At 37.1% G+C, this 20212-nt stretch overlaps 1 protein-coding gene across 5 annotated transcripts in view; it reads left to right on the top strand.

Moving 5' to 3' along the window:
* Window positions 1-20212, top strand: part of MAP2K5 (mitogen-activated protein kinase kinase 5) — a 268367-nt gene that overhangs the window by 104188 nt on the left and 143967 nt on the right. For all 5 annotated transcript variants that reach the window (XM_089907071.1, XM_022579868.3, XM_022579867.2 and 2 more), the window contains 2 exons: window positions 2058-2119; window positions 7760-7808. In XM_089907071.1, the coding sequence (XP_089763197.1) occupies window positions 2058-2119; window positions 7760-7808 (111 nt within the window). The remainder of the gene's footprint in view (window positions 1-2057; window positions 2120-7759; window positions 7809-20212) is intronic.

Below are 20212 nucleotides of genomic sequence, written 5' to 3'. Positions count from 1 at the left end.
TACCTCAAAATGGGATTCTTTTTTGTCTTGTTCCACTAAAAATGGAGGTAATGTAATCTTTGGTTTTTTGATTTAGCTTGTTGACTACTATCCATTTAGCTAATTAAGCCCTGATTTATATCCTATGTAAAAATAAATCTTCTCTTAGCACCTCTTAGTAGTGTATGTGAATAGATTTGCACCTCCTGGTTTTGAGCCACTCAAGCTGTTCACTTCATAAGGGACTGGCCCACTAAACTCCATTAATGAGGATTCCAAATACCAACATGTAAAGCTTGATCTTCTTGAGACTGTTCATTCTTGCAACTGCCAATTCATCTGAAAGATCGATGAGAACATGAAATGTTTTTTCTACCGCGTTTTCACTTTTCTTGCATCTATAATAAAAATGCCATTTTAGTAAATAAAGATGGCTCACCTCATTGCAGAAGTGTCTTTTTTTCATTCTCTTCCTGGTAGCACCCAGAACCAAAGCATAAGGTTTACTAACACTGTGGTTTTCCAGCTTCTTGTCAGAATCTGGAAACTACAAGCCAAAGTTAATGAAAGAAGTGATCATTTTCCTGCTTTAAACAAGATAAATACAAAGCCAGTATCTTTATATATATGGAATATATATTGATATAATATTTTTTACAGGGAAAAATAATTTTTTCTCTGTTCAACTTTAGGAAAACTTGACATAAAAATATTTATATTTGCAAAATAGACTTAACTGCATTTGAAAAGGATAATATGCTCCATGTTAACATCTTACGAGGCATACTTATAAAGCATCCAGTGGTAAAATTGTTAAGTATGAATTTTTAGCCTCTGATAGAAACAAAAATTGTTTCTCAAATATATTGGATAATTCCTGTATGGAACTGAAAGACTGTACACCTCACCTTGACTCAAAGAAAGGTTATTACATGTGATTAAAATAGTTCTCATATAATCATATCATTAATATGAGTAAAGTAGTGGTTCTTTGCATCTCTTCCTGAAATTCTTATACTACTTGTATAAGATTAAAAATTTAACAAGCATACTCAAATTTATACTTCCAAATGAATACTGGTTCCTTTGAAATAGTTTCCTGGGAAAGTTATGCCATTATTTTAATGATGTTATTATTGCTGCAGATGGTTTGCAGTCCCTTCTTTTGAAACTGTTTTCAGAGCAACTTAACCTAGCTGATAAAATTCATGGCAATTTAAATTTATTTATTCATCTGACAGATATTTATTGAATATCTACTCTCTGTTAGTTGTGCTGATTTCTAGGTTGATGAAAAATTAAAAACAAACAACATGACCCCTGCCTTTATCATGTTCACAATCTAGTGATTTTGTTGTTTGGAAACCACCAAAAGCTGAATTTGGTAAAGGTGAAGGATGTTAGTGAATACCATTTTAGTGAAAAAATGTTACGACATAAAGAGTTCTTTTTAACCTCATAAAGTAGTTTTCAAAATTGTATCAAAGAGAATTTCCAAAAAAGAAAAAAACCATTTTGTTCTAAGATAGTATCTTTGGAATATGTTGATTGCTTGTCATGGTACCTAATTTGAAGGGTAACATTCATTTAGATAGATGTTAACATAACTATTTTTCTTTATTAGTTTTTATGTGTATTTTGAATTTTATACGTACCAGCTTTTGTTTGGTTAATATGAAAATTCTAAGATAGGGTCCTGGTTTACCTTTGAGAAAACTGTTAACACAAGCTAGATGCCTAGATATGATTGTCCTATTGACCTTTAGTTTTGCGTATGTATTTAAGTTTACATAAAGTACAGATTCTTAGCCTGTCCTTCACTACTTTCCTTCAGTTTTTACATGTGTACGATTATACACTTGAGAATAAAATGAAAGTATGTAGTTATGCTTCATCTGGAAGTATGATTATGTCATAAATATTGATAAAACTGGACTAAAAAGCTAATTTTACCCTAGACATCCAGTGCATGATGTCAGTAGAGAAAAAGAAGTCCTACAATGGATCCACAGAGGATGGGCCCAGTGCACTTTTTTAGTAGTTTCATTTGTTGTAACACAACATGTTTGTTTCTACAGGGGGATCTTTGGATGTATATAGAAAAATTCCAGAGCATGTCCTTGGAAGAATTGCAGTGGCGGTGAGTATATGGCTTCAACTCTATGAAATTTGGGTGATTTAATCTCTATAGTCAAACATTATTCTCTTTATATCCTCAGGATTTTTTTTTTTTTCTTTTTCTTCAATCCATGCTGACTGCCAGGGCCTTCTTAACTCTCTTACCATTTTTGTCCTTTCTTCTTTTCATAGACTAACCTACAATAATGACATAGACACATGACAGTTTTCAGGCTTATGGATATTCTTTTTTTTGGCCACGCCGTGTGGCTTGCAGGATCTTAGTTCCCTGACCAGGGATCGAACCTGGGCCCTGTCAGTGAAAGGGCCAGGTCCTAACCACTGGACTGCCAGGGAATTTCCTGCATATTCTGACCTGTTCTAGTTTCATGTATCTGCAGGGACCTTACTACTCTTGTTAACCAGTAAAATTTCCATGTTCTTTGGAAAGAAAGCTGTTTTAAGGACATTTTGTAGTTATAGGCATATGATTAGAAAATACTTTTAAAGCCTAAATTATTAAAATAAAACCATCTATAAGAAAATAGTACTTTAGTCTTAAAGATTTTTGCAGACTTTTTATGTACTTGGTTTTTAATTTTTTCACCACGTATATCTGGAATTTATACCTTTGTGATTTCCTCTTTTCTATATTCACTAATTTAAACCGATGAACTATATCAACTAAATTAACATTACTATATAAACTCCAGATTTCAAATTTGGAATAACATAGGCTAAACAGTGTCTAAGAGAAGTGGTGGGTGGTGTAATAGTAAACAGTTGCTAAACTAAAGGCGCTCTGATAACTTAAGCAGTTTAGTGCAGAACAAAGTGATTATACCATGTACCATTTAATTAAATGGCTGATTTTCACATTCATTATACATCAAACTGACAACACAGATCCTTTAATCCAACATGGACACTTATTTAGTCTTAGTTCATTGTAATTCACAGCTTTCCTTTTTTCTTTCTAATTATTAGTGAGAACTGTCCAGGGTGATGAGAACTTTCTTTCCTGATGCTATTGCTGCTAAGTAGCTTCTAATCTACATGTTTAGATAGATGAGTATGAAATTTGACTACTTAAAGCACTATTTTAGATGAAAATAAAAATGTTTCATTTCCTCTTTTAATCTCAGGGGGGAATGAATGCTTTGTGGCTTTTGGCATTTCTTAGCTCTAAAGTTTAAAAACATGTATATTAAAGGGCAAAAAAAAAAAGGAGGAATACCAATTGAAAAAGCAAAAAGTATATGAGTTCTGTACTCAATTATCTATCAAACTTGGCTAAAATAGGAATCTGCCTTCTTCAGTAGAGAAGCTTGTTCTTCCTGGATTTCATAAATCTTGCCTCCCTCTTGTGTAGGGCAGCCACACAAGGCCATCGGTCTTTTCATTTCTACTGGAGTGGGAAGCCTGTGAAGTGAATGGAGTCAGCAAAAAAAAAAAATCCAGCTTCAATGCAGGGCTTACCTAATTGAAAATATGACAGTGATTTTAGTGAAAGGCATTTGAAATAAGTGCTAGCCAAAGCATTATTTGTATTTAACCCTTACATTTTAAAACATCAGGCTGTTTTTTTTTTTTCTAAAATGTGTCCAATTTCACCAGCTTTTATGGCTTATCAGGTCATAGTAATGAAAATTGCCTGTGGCCAGAGTAAAAAAAAAAAAAGCTTTTGATAATTTTACTCTTCATCTGCCACTTTTTATAAACTCTGCTAGGGCCTAAGCTTGTATAATACTTCCAAAGTGTTTTTTTAATGAAATTTTAGTAGACTACAAAGTTGGTTAATCCTTTGTTGCAGCTAACAAACACCAGTGGAAGGGTTCTACCAATCAAAATAAGACTAGCAAAGTGATGGTTTGTAGGACATGATTTGTAAAGTAAATGTTCTCACAGCCTGATTGGGTTCCCAGTATCCTTGACCATCACTCCTCTAGTGTTCTGAAGACAGCATCAACATTATTCCCTTGAGTTCCCTCAGGGAGGCCAAGGAAGCACATGGGTTCTTTTGCCAAGTCAGAAGGAACAGAATCAGGAGAGAGGAGGGAAATAGGTGTATATTGAGTACTTCTTTATGAAAATCATTGATAAATGTTTTATGTACAAATATTACGTCATTTACCCTTCACAGTAACTCTATAGATGATTGTGCATATTTTATACAAGTGCAAGATGAGGTGTAGAAAATGTAAACAGCTTGCCTAGAGATATCATGGAGCTAGTCAGTAATAATTAGAACCCAGGGCAGTTTGACTCCAGGCCCCATGCTCTTTCAATCTGGTTTCCTAAGAAAATGAGAAAAAAGAAGAGGAAGAAATGAAAGGGAGAATGAGGTTTAAAAGTAAAAAAGAGAAATATGAATGAGAGAATACTAGAGTAACACATACAACTGCTTCAGATTCTTTTCATGTCTTAGAACCACATCTAGGCATCTCTTCCTCCCCCAAGTAACTTTATTTTCCAGGTTCTAATAGTCTGGCATGCTATACAGGTCCACAGACCCAACATTCATTACAGGATAGACCCCTGTCAGCCTTTATGATATGTTGTTCAAATTTTCTCTTGATGGATGTATGGCAAGAGAATATTTTCCCAGAAAAAGAAATCCATATAAACTGGTTGATTTCAGCCTTACAGCTTGCTCGGTGATTTTTATCACTTTCCACTGGAATCTGGTCTCCTATAAAGAGGAATGCCTTTCTCCCTTTCCCTGCCATCTAACACATTTTATTTTTCCTCTCATTTCTGAAGCAGTGACACTGTGTACTGTATTTTGAGTGCTAATGTTGATTGAAGTTGTCCCTGAAAGGCTGTGCACTTGACATGTCAAGGAGTGAGTGACTGACAGCAGATATAAGTACTTTTAGTGTCAAGGCTTTGTCAAGTCGTTGTGAAACCTAGTTTACTGAATACCAATAATACCCTCTAGATTTTCAATGGACAGATTTGTAGCTCCCCATGCATTTATTCTTCTTCTAAAGGAAATGTAGTCTATTTTGAAAAAGTTGGAAGAATAATATTTTCTTTTTGAATGTCCAACAAAACATAAATTTAGCAAGTATCATAAAATCAGTATTTGTTTTACTTTTTCTCTGCCTGATAATCTGAATATGGTGGAATGCCTTCCCCTGTGTGTTTTCTGATTAGTCATTTTCTGTGGGACTAATTTTCAGTGGTGAGTTATCTTTAATGGGAGAGCTTTAAAATATGCAGCTAAGCTTATAAGTTGAGAACTTTAACCCTATTTCCAGAGCTCAGAGGGTGATTACTTCCAGCTAAATAAGATGACATTGTCCTACTACTCAAAGAAAAAATTGTTTTTATTATTGATGTTATTTTTATATGCATTTAAGGGAATATTTTTGTCTTCTTTATTCCTTCTGTGTTAGTTATTCCTATTTTCCTATTTTCTTCTTTTACTATCTTACTGTTCAGAGTACATGTGTTTTATTGCAATGCCACTTAGTCTGAATCCTGGAAGAAGTCATTTGCTATAGATATGTATTCTGTTCTCTTAAAATAGAAAAATATATCACAGAATTGATTATAATGTGTTAGCAAATTTTTCAGGAGTACATTCCACTCAGTGAGAACAATTAAAATATGTTAACTTCTCAGCATTAGTTGATATAGATTTTATCTTCTTCTAGACCTTTAGTATTTGGAAATCGGGTTTTTCCCTTGGCATTTCTATTTTTAATATTGCCCTTGGTCTTTTTTGATCAACTAAAATCCTTGCATATTTAGCTCCAACCCTCTTTTCATCTTTCTCAAGGTATGTAAATTACTCGGTTACTTCTCATAATGGTAGTTTTTCTTTTTCTTACATTCCTGACTCACCTAAAAATTTCTATAATGATGGGTACTTTAAAATTCTTACAGTAAATTTTTTTTTTTTTTTTCCTGCGGTATGCGGGCCTCTCACTGTTGTGGCCTCTCCCGTTGTGGAGCACAGGCTCCGGACGCGCAGGCTCAGCAGCCATGGCTCACGGGCCCAGCCGCTCCGCGGCATGTGGGATCTTCCCGGACCGGGGCACGAACCCGTGTCCCCTGCATCGGCAGGTGGACTCTCAACCACTGTGCCACCAGGGAAGCCCCAGTAAATTTTTAATAATAGTGGTGTGTTCATTGTATCTGATACCTAATTATGAAGAGTCAACCTTGAAATTGGTAAGTTCACACTCGTGTGCATACAGGGTCAGTGTGTATGAATAAAAACATATGCATCTCCTTTTACAGCTATTTCTATATAAAGATTTTTAAAGCTTTTAATGATTAATTTTCCCACACAGAAGGTAGCACTTATAACCCATGTACTTAGGGTCTTGGAAACATCTTCTCTTCAGTACCTTATTCGACTAATTACTCTTAACTCAGTCTGTTAAATTAAAAAAATCTAAAATCTAACTCAGATGTTTGTATTTTTCTCATTTTATTTCTTTTACTTGCCCTTTCAATATTGTCTACATGATTCCACACATACTTGCATCAGTCAGACTGGCTTGTGAGGATCATCATCTTGATATACTTTGTTGTTTCCTACCCTAAAATCATTTAAAATATTTGGGGGGAAACTTTTTATTTTGAAATTATTTTAAACTTCCAGAAAACTGGTGAGAGTAATACTAAGAATTCCCAAAGATGCTTCACCCAGATTTCCCAGTTGTTAACAATTAACCATATTTGATTAAATATATATGTACAGATTTTTTTCCTGAAACATTTGAGAATTAGTTGCAAATATCATGACCCTTTACTCCTAATTACTCCAGGTGTGTATTTCCTAAGAACAAGGACATTCTCTTAAATCATCACTGTATATGGATCAAAATTAGAAAATTAGCATTGATACATCATTATTATCTAATCAACAGTCCTTATTCAGATTTTGCCAGTTGTCCAATAATACCCTTTACAGACCAAAAGAAAAAAATTTTCTAGTCCAGCATCCAGTCTTGGGTTATACGTTGCATTTAGTTGTCATGTCTGTTTAGTCTCTGTTAATCTAGAACAGTGTCTCAGTGTTTGTCTTCCTTGATATTTTTGAAGAATGCACTGCCCCAACACTCTGATCATATATTTTTACCTTGGCTTGAATGCTTTTTTCACTTTTCTTCACATCAATTGAATCTGTTACTCAGGGCTTGGCACTTTGCTAAAGCCTTCCTGACTACTGTCAGGGGAAGCAGCCTTTAGTCTACCCATTGCCCTCATTAGTTAAGCTTTTAAAAAAATGTCTCTCCTTGGTCATAAATGTCATGACTTAAAAAATTTTTCTTTTCATGTACAGAAGTATAGAAAATAAGTGAAAAGTTTTGTCCCTTTTCCCTGTCCCTCTCCTTTCTGCCCACACCACCACTGAGAACTTCGTCAATGGACTTCCAGGTCATATTATGTGCACACATATCCATTTCTTTCATTCATCGTACCTTATCTTCAAAACACTGTGAGCTCATTAAAGGAAGGAACCTGTAGCTTATACATTCGGTGTCCCCACAGCGCCTGACACAGAAATGGGAGGTGTTCAATAAATGCGTGTTGGTTAACAGACTTTGGAAGGAAGAAATTACGGCTGATATGATTATGTGTTTAAATGTGGAAAGTTCATTATAAAAACCATCATTGTCCTGTTTTCTCTTTCTCAATTTAGGTCGTTAAAGGCCTTACTTATTTGTGGAGTTTAAAGATTTTACATAGAGGTATGTACTGGCTTACAAGCTCTGACTTAATTTGGGGTAAGGTGGGGAGCTCTCCCTATACCTTGATTTTTAAAGTGAATAAATGATCTAATATTTAAGCCAGGTGATATATTTGGTAGTCAGTAAGATGGCTGCTTTATAAATGTTACTTAAAAACTTTTTTCTTCCTTAACTACTCTGATTTAGATTATAAACTTGGTATTGTATTTTTGTGAATAATGTTTACCAAACATGTAAAACGGTGTTTTTCATAGTATTTGGAAATGACAGGATCTTATTTTTCTTAACTCTAGTTAATTGCAAAACCTTCACTTTCTATATAATTGCATCCCTTCCTTTTATTAACATTTCAAATATCCTCATGCATTGTTGCTTAAGAGATTGCTTTACATACCTTGAAAGTGAAACTTTAAATAAGGGATTGGTAAGTGCATCAGCAATTAGTCTCCTAGTCTATTAACAGAACACATGAGAAGAATAATCAGATAACTGTTGAATGTTGCAAAAGGAACCTCCCTTTGCATTTTTTAATATTCCCCAAATGTCTGAATTCATTTGGAAGTTGGCCTAATGTTACTAACTACTGTTTAAATTTACACCTCTGCTCAGCCTAGCTTTATGCACATTTGGAGAATGCAACAACATACACAGATGTGATGAAAGGAAAGTTTTGTGTGTTTTTTTTTAAGGTATAAGGTATGAGAGAGAGAAAACAACTGATGTCTTCAATTGTAGTATCCCATCTGTCACTAAGGGTTTTTTTTTGTTGTGGTGGTTTTAATATCCTAGTGATTCCAAATTTGTGCTTAAATCTTCCTTCCTCTTTTGAAAAGGGTATGTAGATTTTGACAAGCAAAACTTTCAATTCAGTTCTTGAAGGTGTTTATGCTGATTAAATGGAATCATAAACCAAGTTTTTCTTTAAAGCCAGTCCACTCTATTTCTAGAGTATATAGTTGGTACACATGTAGATGTAGGGAGAGTGAACTGAGTGTGTATTATTCTTCCTGGGAATAAATAAGCATGTGAATACATCTGGTGGATGAGAAAAAATGGAGCATTTTCTCCTGCAGGATTAAGAGAGAATGGTTGTTAACATAATATGACTTATATTGCTTCCCTGTACTCCCACCTCCCCACACTCACCAACCCATAAAGTGGTTATAGCCATTTTAATAGGAATTAAAACACAGTGGTCAATTCTTGTCATTTTATTGATTCTTATGGACATCTGCTATCCATTTGACAAAGGAAATCAAGGAAGTCATCAATGCTCAGTAGCAAAGCCTTCATTAAAAGGACCTTGCCATGGAAATTCAAATGTTATTTTTTTTAATTTATTTATTTTTGGCTGCGTTGGGTCTTTGTTGCTGTGTATGGGCTTTCTCTAGTTGCAGTGCGCGGGCTTCTCACTGTGGTGGCTTCTCTTGTTGCGGAGTATGGGCTCTACGTGCGCGGGCTCCAGTAGTTGTGGCACCTGGGCTCAGTAGTTGTGGCTCGTGGGCTCTAGAGTGCAGGCTCAGTAGTTGCGGCACACGGGCTTAGTTGCTCCACAGCATGTGGGATCTTCCTGGACCAGGGCTCGAACCCATGTCCTGCATTGGCAGGCGGATTCTTAACCACTGGACCACCAGGGAAGTCCTGCAAATATTATTATTAAAGAGATCCTTAGGCTCATCCTGTACTCTGGGCACACAGCATAATTCTGGTTTATAAGAAATTCTCACTAGGCATAACTTTCTTTGAGGACTCTTAGTAGCACTGAGAACTATAGTAGATAGGAAAATACTATTCAGTTATTCTGCAGTCATCTTTGTTTTTCTTCTTTAAAATCATTGGTTTTAGTTTTACTCTTCATCTGGAGGAATAATTGAATTTTTCATTCAAAATGGCATCTTGATGGACATGTTTCAAATGGATTTATATCTGGATCTAAAAATAAAGTCTAAAGTGTTCGTCAGAGTCCTGTACAACCACCCTATAATCACTGTGGGCAAGTGTGGTTGACCAGAGCCTCTTAGAGGTAGGTAGGTCCTTCTCCCCAGCTGTGGTTGCAGTTTGGGCTAAGAAGTGTTCTTTGATCAGTGACATATGAGGGCCTTAGTGGTTTGACTGATTTTGGACATAGAGGTTTCAAAAAGGAATCCTAAGCCTCTACTTCTCTTTTTAGTCTGTGCTGGCCAGTCCAGTTCCCACAGAGAGTAACCACTATAAAATGCCACTGGTTATGGAATGAAAATACCTGCGAGAGGCTGAGTGGGGATAGTGGTAGTGGGCCAGCTGACCGTCTCAAGGGATTTCAGTTTTTTAAATTTATTTATTTAATTAAAGTATTGATTTACAATGTTGTATTAGTTTCAGGTATACAATGTTGTGTTAGGTACAGCAAGGTGATTCATTTATACATATATATAGATTCTTTTCCCTTATAGGTTATTACAAAATATTGAGTATAGTTCCCTATGCTATACAGTAGGTCCTTGTTGGTTATCTATTTTGTATATAATAGTGTGTATATGTTCAGTTTTAAATAAATACCAGTAAGTGAATGTGCATCTGCATCTGTCTAGATGGAAAGACTAATGAATTACAGTGCAGATGAACAGCGATTCCCCAGTAATTATGGGTACTCAGCTATAGAAAGAGTATGCTGTGGTAGTATACCTCATTAAACATATATGTCTAGCTTTTGAGTTTCCTTGTTATTTGTGGAAACTTTTACCTTCCAGATTTAAAAGTACGTGTTTTTATTGAAGAGTAGAAGAAGCCAGGTGTCCCTGAAGAATTTTGTAAAGCTTTGTCATGAGAAATTTACTCTAGATTGAGTAGTTGTTAACTTAATATTTTAGAGGTTTTGTCTATATTTAATAACTTGGATTTCATAAAAATAAGATTAAAGATGCCTTTTTATTTACCAAAAAGCTATTTAATTTTGTCCTTGATTAAAAAATTGTAGCTTTTTAGATCAGTTCAATTAAAGATCAGAGCTTTTAAGTTCAGCCAAGGCAATTAAATAGGTAATATACTTGTTTATAGACTTTTGATATGTAAGCTTATTGCTGTACCTTCTTAAAAGCACATATCCTTATTTTTGCTTTCTTGAATGATGATGGGAGTCCTAGCTGAATATGTGTCACACTGTCAAATCAAAGACAGTGGTCCTTCTGCAGGAGGGGAGCCCGGTACAGGCGCTGTGAGAAGACAGAGTGAAAAGATGGTGAAAGAGAAGCATTAATGAATGATCTAAGCCTCCTTCTCCTTTGTCTCGGTCTAAGTACCTGTGTTCTCCTCTGTCATTTTCTTCCCAAAAATGCCACCCCTAAAGACCAGGGTCTTGTACTTATGAACACAAATTTTAAAATATTAAGAAATGGATATATATTCAGTTATCTAATGAGAAAAGAGGATAAACTGTTTCTCACATTAAATGGCTTCCTTGAAGTACAGTGGTCCTGGATTTGTAGCTGTAAATATATATGTGTGTGTGTGTGTGTGTGTGTGTGTGTATATGTACATATATGTGTGTATATATAGGTATATATATGTGTATATATGTATACATGTGTATATATGTGTGTGTATATAGGTGTGTGTGTGTGTGTGTGTATATATATATATATGTATATAGTGGAATTTATAAAATATAGTTAATGACTTCCAGACAAGCTGTTGAAAATCGAGTCTTTCCTATAGTGCAAACCCCATGAGGACTGTAGAGCAGAGTGAAGTCTGAGCAACAAGCAGCAACAGACCACCCATCCATCCCATGAAGCTTGTTAGTCTGGTACAGGTTAGTTTATTTGTGTATTATGGAAACTGTAAATTTTTTTAGGAATTGAAGTGTATCACTTGCCATTCATAGTGGATCATCAAGTGATATATTCAACCAGGTTTTACTTTTGTTTATTTTGTTCTTTTTAAGATCTGGTTGAGATGATATATGTGAAAGTGCTTTATAAGCTATCAAATATTAGTAATGCAGGTGTGTTTTAATTATATAATAACTATTATTAGAATTAACCACTTTATCCTGTTAATAAGAATACCTCACTCCCAAATCAAGCCAGGGAGAGAGTTTATTATACTTTGTATTACTAGGTGAAAAATTATGAAAACCTTTTCTTCAGGATAAACATGTGGTATCACATGAGGAAATAATTATTAAAACTGTTTGAGGGCTTCCTTGGTGGCGCAGTGGTTGAGAGTCCGCCTGCCGATGCAGGGGACACGCGTTCGTGCCCCGGTCCGGGAAGATCCCACATGCCGCGGAGCGGCTGGGCCTGTGAGCCATGGCCGCTGAGCCTGCGCGTCCGGAGCTTGTGCTCTGCAACGGGGGAGGCCGTCACAGTGAGAGGCCCGCGTACCACAAAAAAAAAAAAAAAAAAAACCTGTTTGAAACTTCCACCAAGATTAACTACTGTGGAAAAATTGTCTTTATTAAAAAGCATTCGTGTGAGCCCTGTGAGCATAGCATGTACTGACTGAGTAAAAACAAAGAAAATGAACAGTGAGAAAGTCTGTTAGGCCAGATCTGACATTACAGCAAACATTGCAGCTTAACTTCAAAACATACATCGCCACTAATGAGGTGAGAGCCCTGCATATTAATAAACCTACAGCTCCAGTCACAGCCATCATTACCCACATCAAACATAAATACAAGATTAACACCTATGCCATTTCTTTGGAAGATGTGAGAATGCCCTGGCATTAACTGCTCTCTCTTTCCCTGAGGATAATAAATAGAAATGGAAGGGTAATGAGAATAGAACTTAGATTAAGAAAATAAAATTGGCAGTCAGGCTGGGGCAGTCTTACACAGATGGAGAAGTTTATAGAAAGAAAAAAACCTAGATAGTTGGTGTCCCAGGATATTTTTGTATATATGAACCTGGTTGGTTTCATCAATTTTCTCTTAACAGGAGAGCTTTTTTTATATTTTATATTATATATATATGTATTAAAAATTTTTTTTGTATTATTCTGAAGGCAAATGCTGCCCAATTTGTGATTGGAGAAAGTCAGTCTTGTGGTTTCAATAGGCATGTTAGAAATTTCATTTTCTACCCCTGGCTCTACTTTTTATAAATCTGTCCTCATACATATTTTCCAGTTGGTGCCAAAGCCAGTGTTTTTAATTTGTTCATGGAGCAACTATTTATTTTTATCCCTACTGTGTTCCAGGCAGTTGTCTATGTAGTTGGAATACATCGATTTGTATAAAACAAAAGATTCTGGCACTCATGGAACTTATACTCTAGCTGGGGTGGGGCAGGGTTGGGAAAGTAATGTCGCTGAGTAATGAATGTAATAAAAAAAATACAGAGTGTGTTAGAGGGTAGTTATTAATAGGGAGAAAAGAAAAATTAGATCAGTTTTAGAGGAGGGAAAGGGCAGGTTGCAGTGTTCATCAGGTAGGCCTCATAGAGAAGATGAGATTGAAGCAAAGGCTTGAAGGAAGAGAGTTGCTAGACAGGAAGGTATGTGGGGGAACAGAGCAGAAGATGCTGGTGGGATGTGCGTGGTGTGTTCATGGAACAGCAGGGAGGCCAGTGTGTCACGCTGAGGATAGGGGTGAGGGTATTATCAGCTGTTAGGCAGTGTTACAGTAACCAGGTGAGTTATAGAAGCTCAGGTCAGGGAGACAGTCATGAAGATGGGGAGAAGTGGTCAGATTCTGAATGTATTTTAAATGTAGAGTTAGAATTTCCTGATGGATTGCTTGTGGATTTTTAGAGGAAGAGAGGAGTCAAGTTTGCTTCAACTTTCAGCGGCAGTTCAGTGTGATAAAAAATGTTTCCTGCTACATTTTTTTTTCTGCTAAAACAGAGACCTTCACTAAAATTAAAGAAAAAACTGATAATATCAAGTGCTGACAAAGAATACAGAGCAACTGAACTCTCATACATTGCTAGTGGGAATATGAAATGGTCCAGCCACTTTGGAAAACAGTTTGGTACTGTCCTACAAAATGATTTGGCAATCGCACTCCACATGGCTTTATTCATAGTAGCCCCAAACTGGAAACAACTCCATTGTCTTTCAACTGGTGAATGAATAAACAAACTGTGGTACATCCAAACATAGAATACTACTCAGCAATAATAGGGAACAAACTACTGATTCATGCAGTGACATAGATGCACCGTAAGTTCCTTATGCTAAGTGAAAGAAGCCAGACTCAAAGGGCTACCTATTGTGTCACTCCACGTATATGACATTCTGGAAAAGGCAAAGCAGTAAGGATGGAAAATACATCAGTGGTTGCCCAAGGGTAGAGGAAGGGTTGACTATAAAGCTGTGAGGGAATTTTGGGAGATGTTGCAAATTCTATATCTTGAATTTGGTGGTGGTTATCAGACTGTACACATTTGTTAGAACACTTAGACTTATACACCTAGATAAGGTGAATTTTACTGTAAATTATACCTCAGTAAATCAGACTTTTAAAAAAAAGAAGAAGGAGGAGAAAGAAGGCATTCTTTTAATTCTTAGCAGTGCAGTGGAAGCTCTACTTTATTATTATTATTATTTTATTTTTCTTTTTTTGGCTGTGTTGGGTCTTCATTGTGACATGCGGGATCTTTGCAGTGCACAGACTCTTCGTTGCAGCACCCGGCTTCTCTCTAGTTGTGGCATGCAGGTTTTCTTTCTCTAGTTGTGGCATGCGGCCTCCAGAACATGTGGGCTCTGTAGTTTGCAGGATGCGGGCTCTCTAGTTGAGGCACGCGGGCTCAGTAGTTGTGGCGTGCAGGCTTAGTTGCCCTGTGGCATGTGAGATCTTAGTTCCCCAACCAGGGATCGAACCCATGTCCCCTCCATTGGAAGGTCAATTCTTTACCACTGGACCACTAGGGAAGTCCCATGGAAGCTCTACTTTAGAAAGACATTTCCCCTGCCCAAACAGACAGACCATTCTTTCAAGGGGTCTGGTTGATTCTGTCATTATCATCATATCTCGTGGCTCCTGAAAAATCCTACCTAGGTTTGGTCTAGCAACTCACTACCTTGAAAAAAAAGAAAAAGAATCCTTCATGATTTAAAGGATATCTGCAATGTCAGAAAGACAAAGAGAGGGAGAAAGAAAGAGAGGGAGGGATGGGAGGAGGAAGGAAGAGAAAGAAACTTAAACGTTGCTGTTATCCTTGGCTAGCAATTTGGAGCATCTGGAAATTGCACAGATTTTTCTTTTCTTAGTTAACCTGTTTTTTCCTCAGATATTATTTAATAACTGTAGATGTGCCGCACTGACTTGGTCTAACTTGGACAATTTTTAAAAAGCTCAATTTCTAAGAAGGAATAAAGTTTTATTTAAATTCCCAGTCCAGTCCCTCTGACTGACTGCCTCGTTGTGTGACCCTGGAAAGGCAGGTGACTCTTGCTCTCCGGGCCTCAGTTTCCTCATATATAAAATGAAGGGATGGCTAGATGATCACTCAACTTCCTTCAAGCAGCAGGATTCTGGATTCTTTGATTCGTGACTGAAGGAAGTATGACATATTACCAAGGTACAAAGTAAGTCAGGTATATAGGAGAAGAAAGAAAACGAATGAGAATCCCTGCGAGTAGATTTTGCTATAAAAATCGTAGTAATAGTAATAATAATGAATATTTATTAGGCACTTACTCTGTACCAGACCCTGTTTTAAGTGCTTAACATGTATAAACTATTTTGTGTTCCTTCAAAATGGGCAACTCTGGGAAATATGAAATATTTTAGAACTAAAAGAGGCTAAAATGCAAGCAAATATTTAATAATTGAGAATCAAAGCAATGTGGCTTAGCTAAGAATAATGTTGCTTTCTAAACCAAACTGATATAATCAATACAAAAGACATCTTTAAGGGGAAAGGGTTTTTAAACTATAAAGTATACTGAAAATAAAATATTATCATTAACAAAGAGTTATAAAAAGGACATGCAGAGGGGGCTTCCCTGGTGGGGCAGTGGTTGAGAGTCCACCTGCCGATGCAGGGGACACGGGTTCGTGCCCCGGTCCGGGAGGATCCCGCTCCGCGGCTGGGCCCGTGAGCCATGCACACTGAGCCTGCGCATCTGGAGCCTGTGCTCCGCAACGGGAGAGGCCACAGAAGTGAGAGGCCCGTGTACCCCCCCCCAAAAAAAAAAAAAAAGGACATGCAGAGTTACAACTTAGATGGAAAGCAAAGGTATTCTCTTTTTAAAAAATCTTTTTATTTTGAAATGATTATAGATCCACAGGAAGTTGCCCCCAAAATGTACAGGAAGTTCACCTGCAAGGGCATCCTTTTTTTTTTTCTTTTAACATCTTTATTGGAGTATAATTGCTTTACAATGGTGTGTTAGTTTCTGCTTTATAACAAAGTGAATCAGTTATACATATACATATCCCCATATCTCTTCCCTCTTGCGTCTCCCTCCCTTCCACCCTCCCTATCCCATCCCTCTAGGTAGTCACAAAGCACCGAGCTGATCTCCCTGTGCTATGCAACTGCTTCCCACTAGCTACCTGTTTTATGTTTGGTAGTGTATATATGTCTATTTGGCTCCTGTTTTTAAATTGTTTAAATATTGTCCTTTAAATGTAAATATCAATCACATGCCAGTGATATAGTAGATCATAACTTACAAACACTTGTGTGTTTGGAGGGGAAAAAAAGACTTAGCCCATTAACTGAGATAAACAAACTAATTTAATGACTCTGGGTTGTTGGTTTTTCTGCAGCTCTGACTCTCCACACAAATGAACATCTCTAAAAATTAAGCCTCCTTCCCCACGTTGGTCATTCATTGTCTTTCCCTCGGGTAATCACTAGGGATTTCTGTATTTGTGGTAATGATTTTCAAGACAAGAAACCCCATATAGCATTACTTAAAAGTGTTCTTTTAGGGCTTCCCTGGTGGCGCAGTGGTTGAGAGTCCGCCTGCCGATGCAGGGGACACGGGTTCGTACCCCGGTCCGGGAAGATCCCACATGCCACGGAGCGGCTGGGCCCGTGAGCCATGGCCGCTGAGCCTGCGTGTCCGGAGCCTGTGCTCCGCAACGGGAGAGGCCACAACAGTGAGAGGCCCACATACCAAAAAAAAAAAAAAAGTGTTCTTTTAAAGAATGCATGTCTAGAGTATATGAAAAACTATCAAAATTCAACAGCAAAAAAACCCAAACAATCCCAATAAAAAATGAGCAAAAGACATGAAGAGACATTCCACTGAAGAGGATATACAAATGGCAAATATTTAAGCACAGGAAAGGATTTCAGCATCATTAGCTGTTAAGGCAATGCAAATTAAAACCACAGTGAGATATTACTACATACCTACCAGAATGGCTAAAATTTTTAAAATAGTGATAACACCAAATGCCGGCAAGGATGCAGAGAAATTAGATCACTGATACATTGCTGATAGGAATGTAAAATGATACAGACCCCCCGGAAAACAATTTGATATTTCTTAAAAATCTAAACATGCAACTACCACATGACCCAGCAATTGCACTCCTGGGCATTTATCCCAGAGAAATGAAGACTTACGTTTACACAAAAAGCAGTACACAAATGTTTATAGTAGCTTTGTTCATAATAAGCAAAAACTGGAAACAACCCCAGCGTCCTTTAATGAGTGAATGGTTAAACAAGCTGTGCTACATTCATGCCATATACTACTACTCAGCAATAAAAAGGAATGAACTATTGATATACAAACCTGGATGAATCTCCAGAGAATTATGCCAAGTAAAAAAAACCAGTCACAAAAGGTTACATACTGTGTGATTCCATTTTTATAAGATTCTTGAAATGACAGAATTACAGAAATGGAGAGTAAATTAGTGGTTTCCAGAGGCTAATGAGAGGATGCAGGGGTAGGAGGGAAGTGGTGTGGCTATAAAAGGATGTGGTGATGGACACATTCTCTGTCTTGACTGTATCAGTGTCAGTGCCCTGTTTGTGATATTGTACAACAGTTTTTCAAGATGTCACTGTTGGGAGGAAATGGGTAGAGAGGATATACGGGATGTCTGTTATGTTTTACAACTGCATGTGAGTCTACAATTATCTCAAAATAAAAAGCTTAATAATAAAGAATATGTGATTGTTCTATGATTGTCTGCATTTGGGTGATCTACTTCGTCAGAGAGGGTTGTCCTGGACTTAGTTTTTCTTTTATCCATGTGTCTGTGGTAGGATTTTTCATAGGCAGAGTCATCCCTTTTAGGACATCTCTAAAAGGGTGAGGCACCCAGGGGAACTACCGTGCAAGCCACCTCCCCCTCCCTTTCTAAAAATGAGTATCAGTGGAAGCGTTAGGGAAGAGAGGAAGTCATGTGCCATAGAGGGAAGGAATACAAATAGTCTGAGAGGGTATTTAGTCCTCCTGTTAACCTCCCCTAAGATCCTTCTGCCTTGCTGGGGATTGGGATTTAAAGTAGATTATGTGATCATTGTGGGTTTGACTCACAGTTCTTTATGGCACCCGAATATATGCCCCTCACCTTTATGATGAGCCCCTGTCTACGCACCCAGCACAATGCACTCGGTGGTCTGATGAATGTTTGATTCACCAAGCTCTGAGCACAGCTTTGTCTCTTATGCAAACTATGAAGTTTTAGGATCTTATCAAAGGGAGAGGGAGAACAGCTGTATGCTGGGTCATTTCTGTTGGTAGAGGTTGGAGGCCCCAGTTAATTTATGACACTGTGTGCCAGTCCATATTTGTTAGATGAATAAATTGAATCACAGTTTTCTGGGAATAATACTTTTCTCGTGGAATTTTTTGTAGTGTGGCTTAACTGGATGACCTTTGTTCCTCTGTAGTATTAAAGTAAGATATTTATCCTCAGAGAAGATATCCTGCCAAGAATGTTTAGCAGTTAGAAGACCTCTCCATGTCTGTCCCTTTCTCCAAAGGCATGGTTTAAGGTGGTCAGCACCATGGAAATTAAATCCGTTCTTTTGCTGTTGGAGGATTAAGTTCCTTCTGGATTGGGTGCAATTATTATTGTTATTAATATTATCATTCATTGAGTGCCTTTCTGTGTTTCAGATGAGGGAACTAAAGTTTAAAAAGGATAAATAACTTAGTCATAAGGAAGGTGATAACTGGTGGGTAGCCTAATGGAATAGATCTATATTTAGGGTCAGATCCAGATTTAAGTTCTGCTTCTGCTTCTTCTTAATACAACTCAGCTATGTGACCTTGGATCATCAGTTCCTTAACCTCTTTGAGATTGTAGCACTTTGGCACATAATAGATATTGTTATAGTTCAAATAACTGCTTCTCAAGACAAGCAGCAAGAGGTTAAGTGAAAGAATAGTTAGAACCTTCTCCAAACTTCCCTCCTATATCTACTTTATGTGAGAAGTGGAAAAGTCTAAAATAAAATGTCTGAAGATCAGCCCGGCTATTCAAGGTCAAAACTGGGATAGTAATCGAGCCCATAAATTGAGATGAGATTTATCTCATATAAACATAGTACAGTTTGTTAAGGCTTAAGAGTTAGGATTGTAGTCTATAGTTGTGTGACCTTGAGCAAGTAATTTCATTAACTTCAGCCTCAATTTACTCATCTATAAAAAGGGGTTAATAATAGTACCTATCTCAAGGGTTATGATGAGAATTAAATGAGATATAATATGTATGAGGATAATGCGTTTAGCCCAGTGTTTGGCATATAGCAAGTGCCAAAGAAGTGTTATCTCTAATTTTTGTTATTTCTTTAGAACAATTTACCAGAGTTGGTCTTCTAGACATGCTACTCCAAGTCAACTCTACGATCTTATAATTTATGTGTTCAGTGTTGTATTCCATTGCTTTCTTTCCTTTTTCACTGAAAAACTTGTAATTGGTGGTATCTTAGACTTGTGGGAATTAAGTTGTTCAGAGCTGGGGCAGAGTATAGGTCCCTTCCGACTTCCAGGAACCTGTTCCTCCACACCCGGTATTTCCCATACATCAAACAGAGGATGTTGCTGGGTAGGAATCTAAAATCCACCACGTTAGAAGGAAACCTCTTTTACTTACTAAAAGGAAGGCAGAATTGAGAAGCCTGGGCCTCTTTTGCCCCTGGTATTAGCCTTGTAAATGCTGCATGTCTCCTGCAGTTGTCATACGTGAAGAGGGAAAACCATGTTTGTTGCTTCCATTCAGAACTGAATCATGAGACTCCAGATAATAACTGCCATTTAGGATGGCTAATTATGCTGCTTAATTTTATTTAAGGCTTTTGCAAGAATATTTGGATGACCTACCCTTTGTTGTGTGATGGATGATTAGAATAACTTTTATATTGCACTGTGGTTTTCTCAAGTGTGTTCCTGTTGTGCACAGATGAATTTGTAGTGTAGAAATGTCAGCATAGTCTATGTTTTTGTTTTTGTTTTTGTTTTTCACGGTACGTGGCCCTCTCACTGTTGTGGCCTCTCCC

The sequence above is a fragment of the Delphinapterus leucas genome, chromosome 2 (assembly GCF_059928025.1).
Source record: "Delphinapterus leucas isolate spDelLeu-1000000601 "Yukka" chromosome 2, BTC_Dleu_Yukka2, whole genome shotgun sequence".
Taxonomy (NCBI): domain Eukaryota; kingdom Metazoa; phylum Chordata; class Mammalia; order Artiodactyla; family Monodontidae; genus Delphinapterus; species Delphinapterus leucas.
Note: the sequence above shows the minus strand (reverse complement) of the source record. Positions and strands in the feature narration are given on the sequence as shown.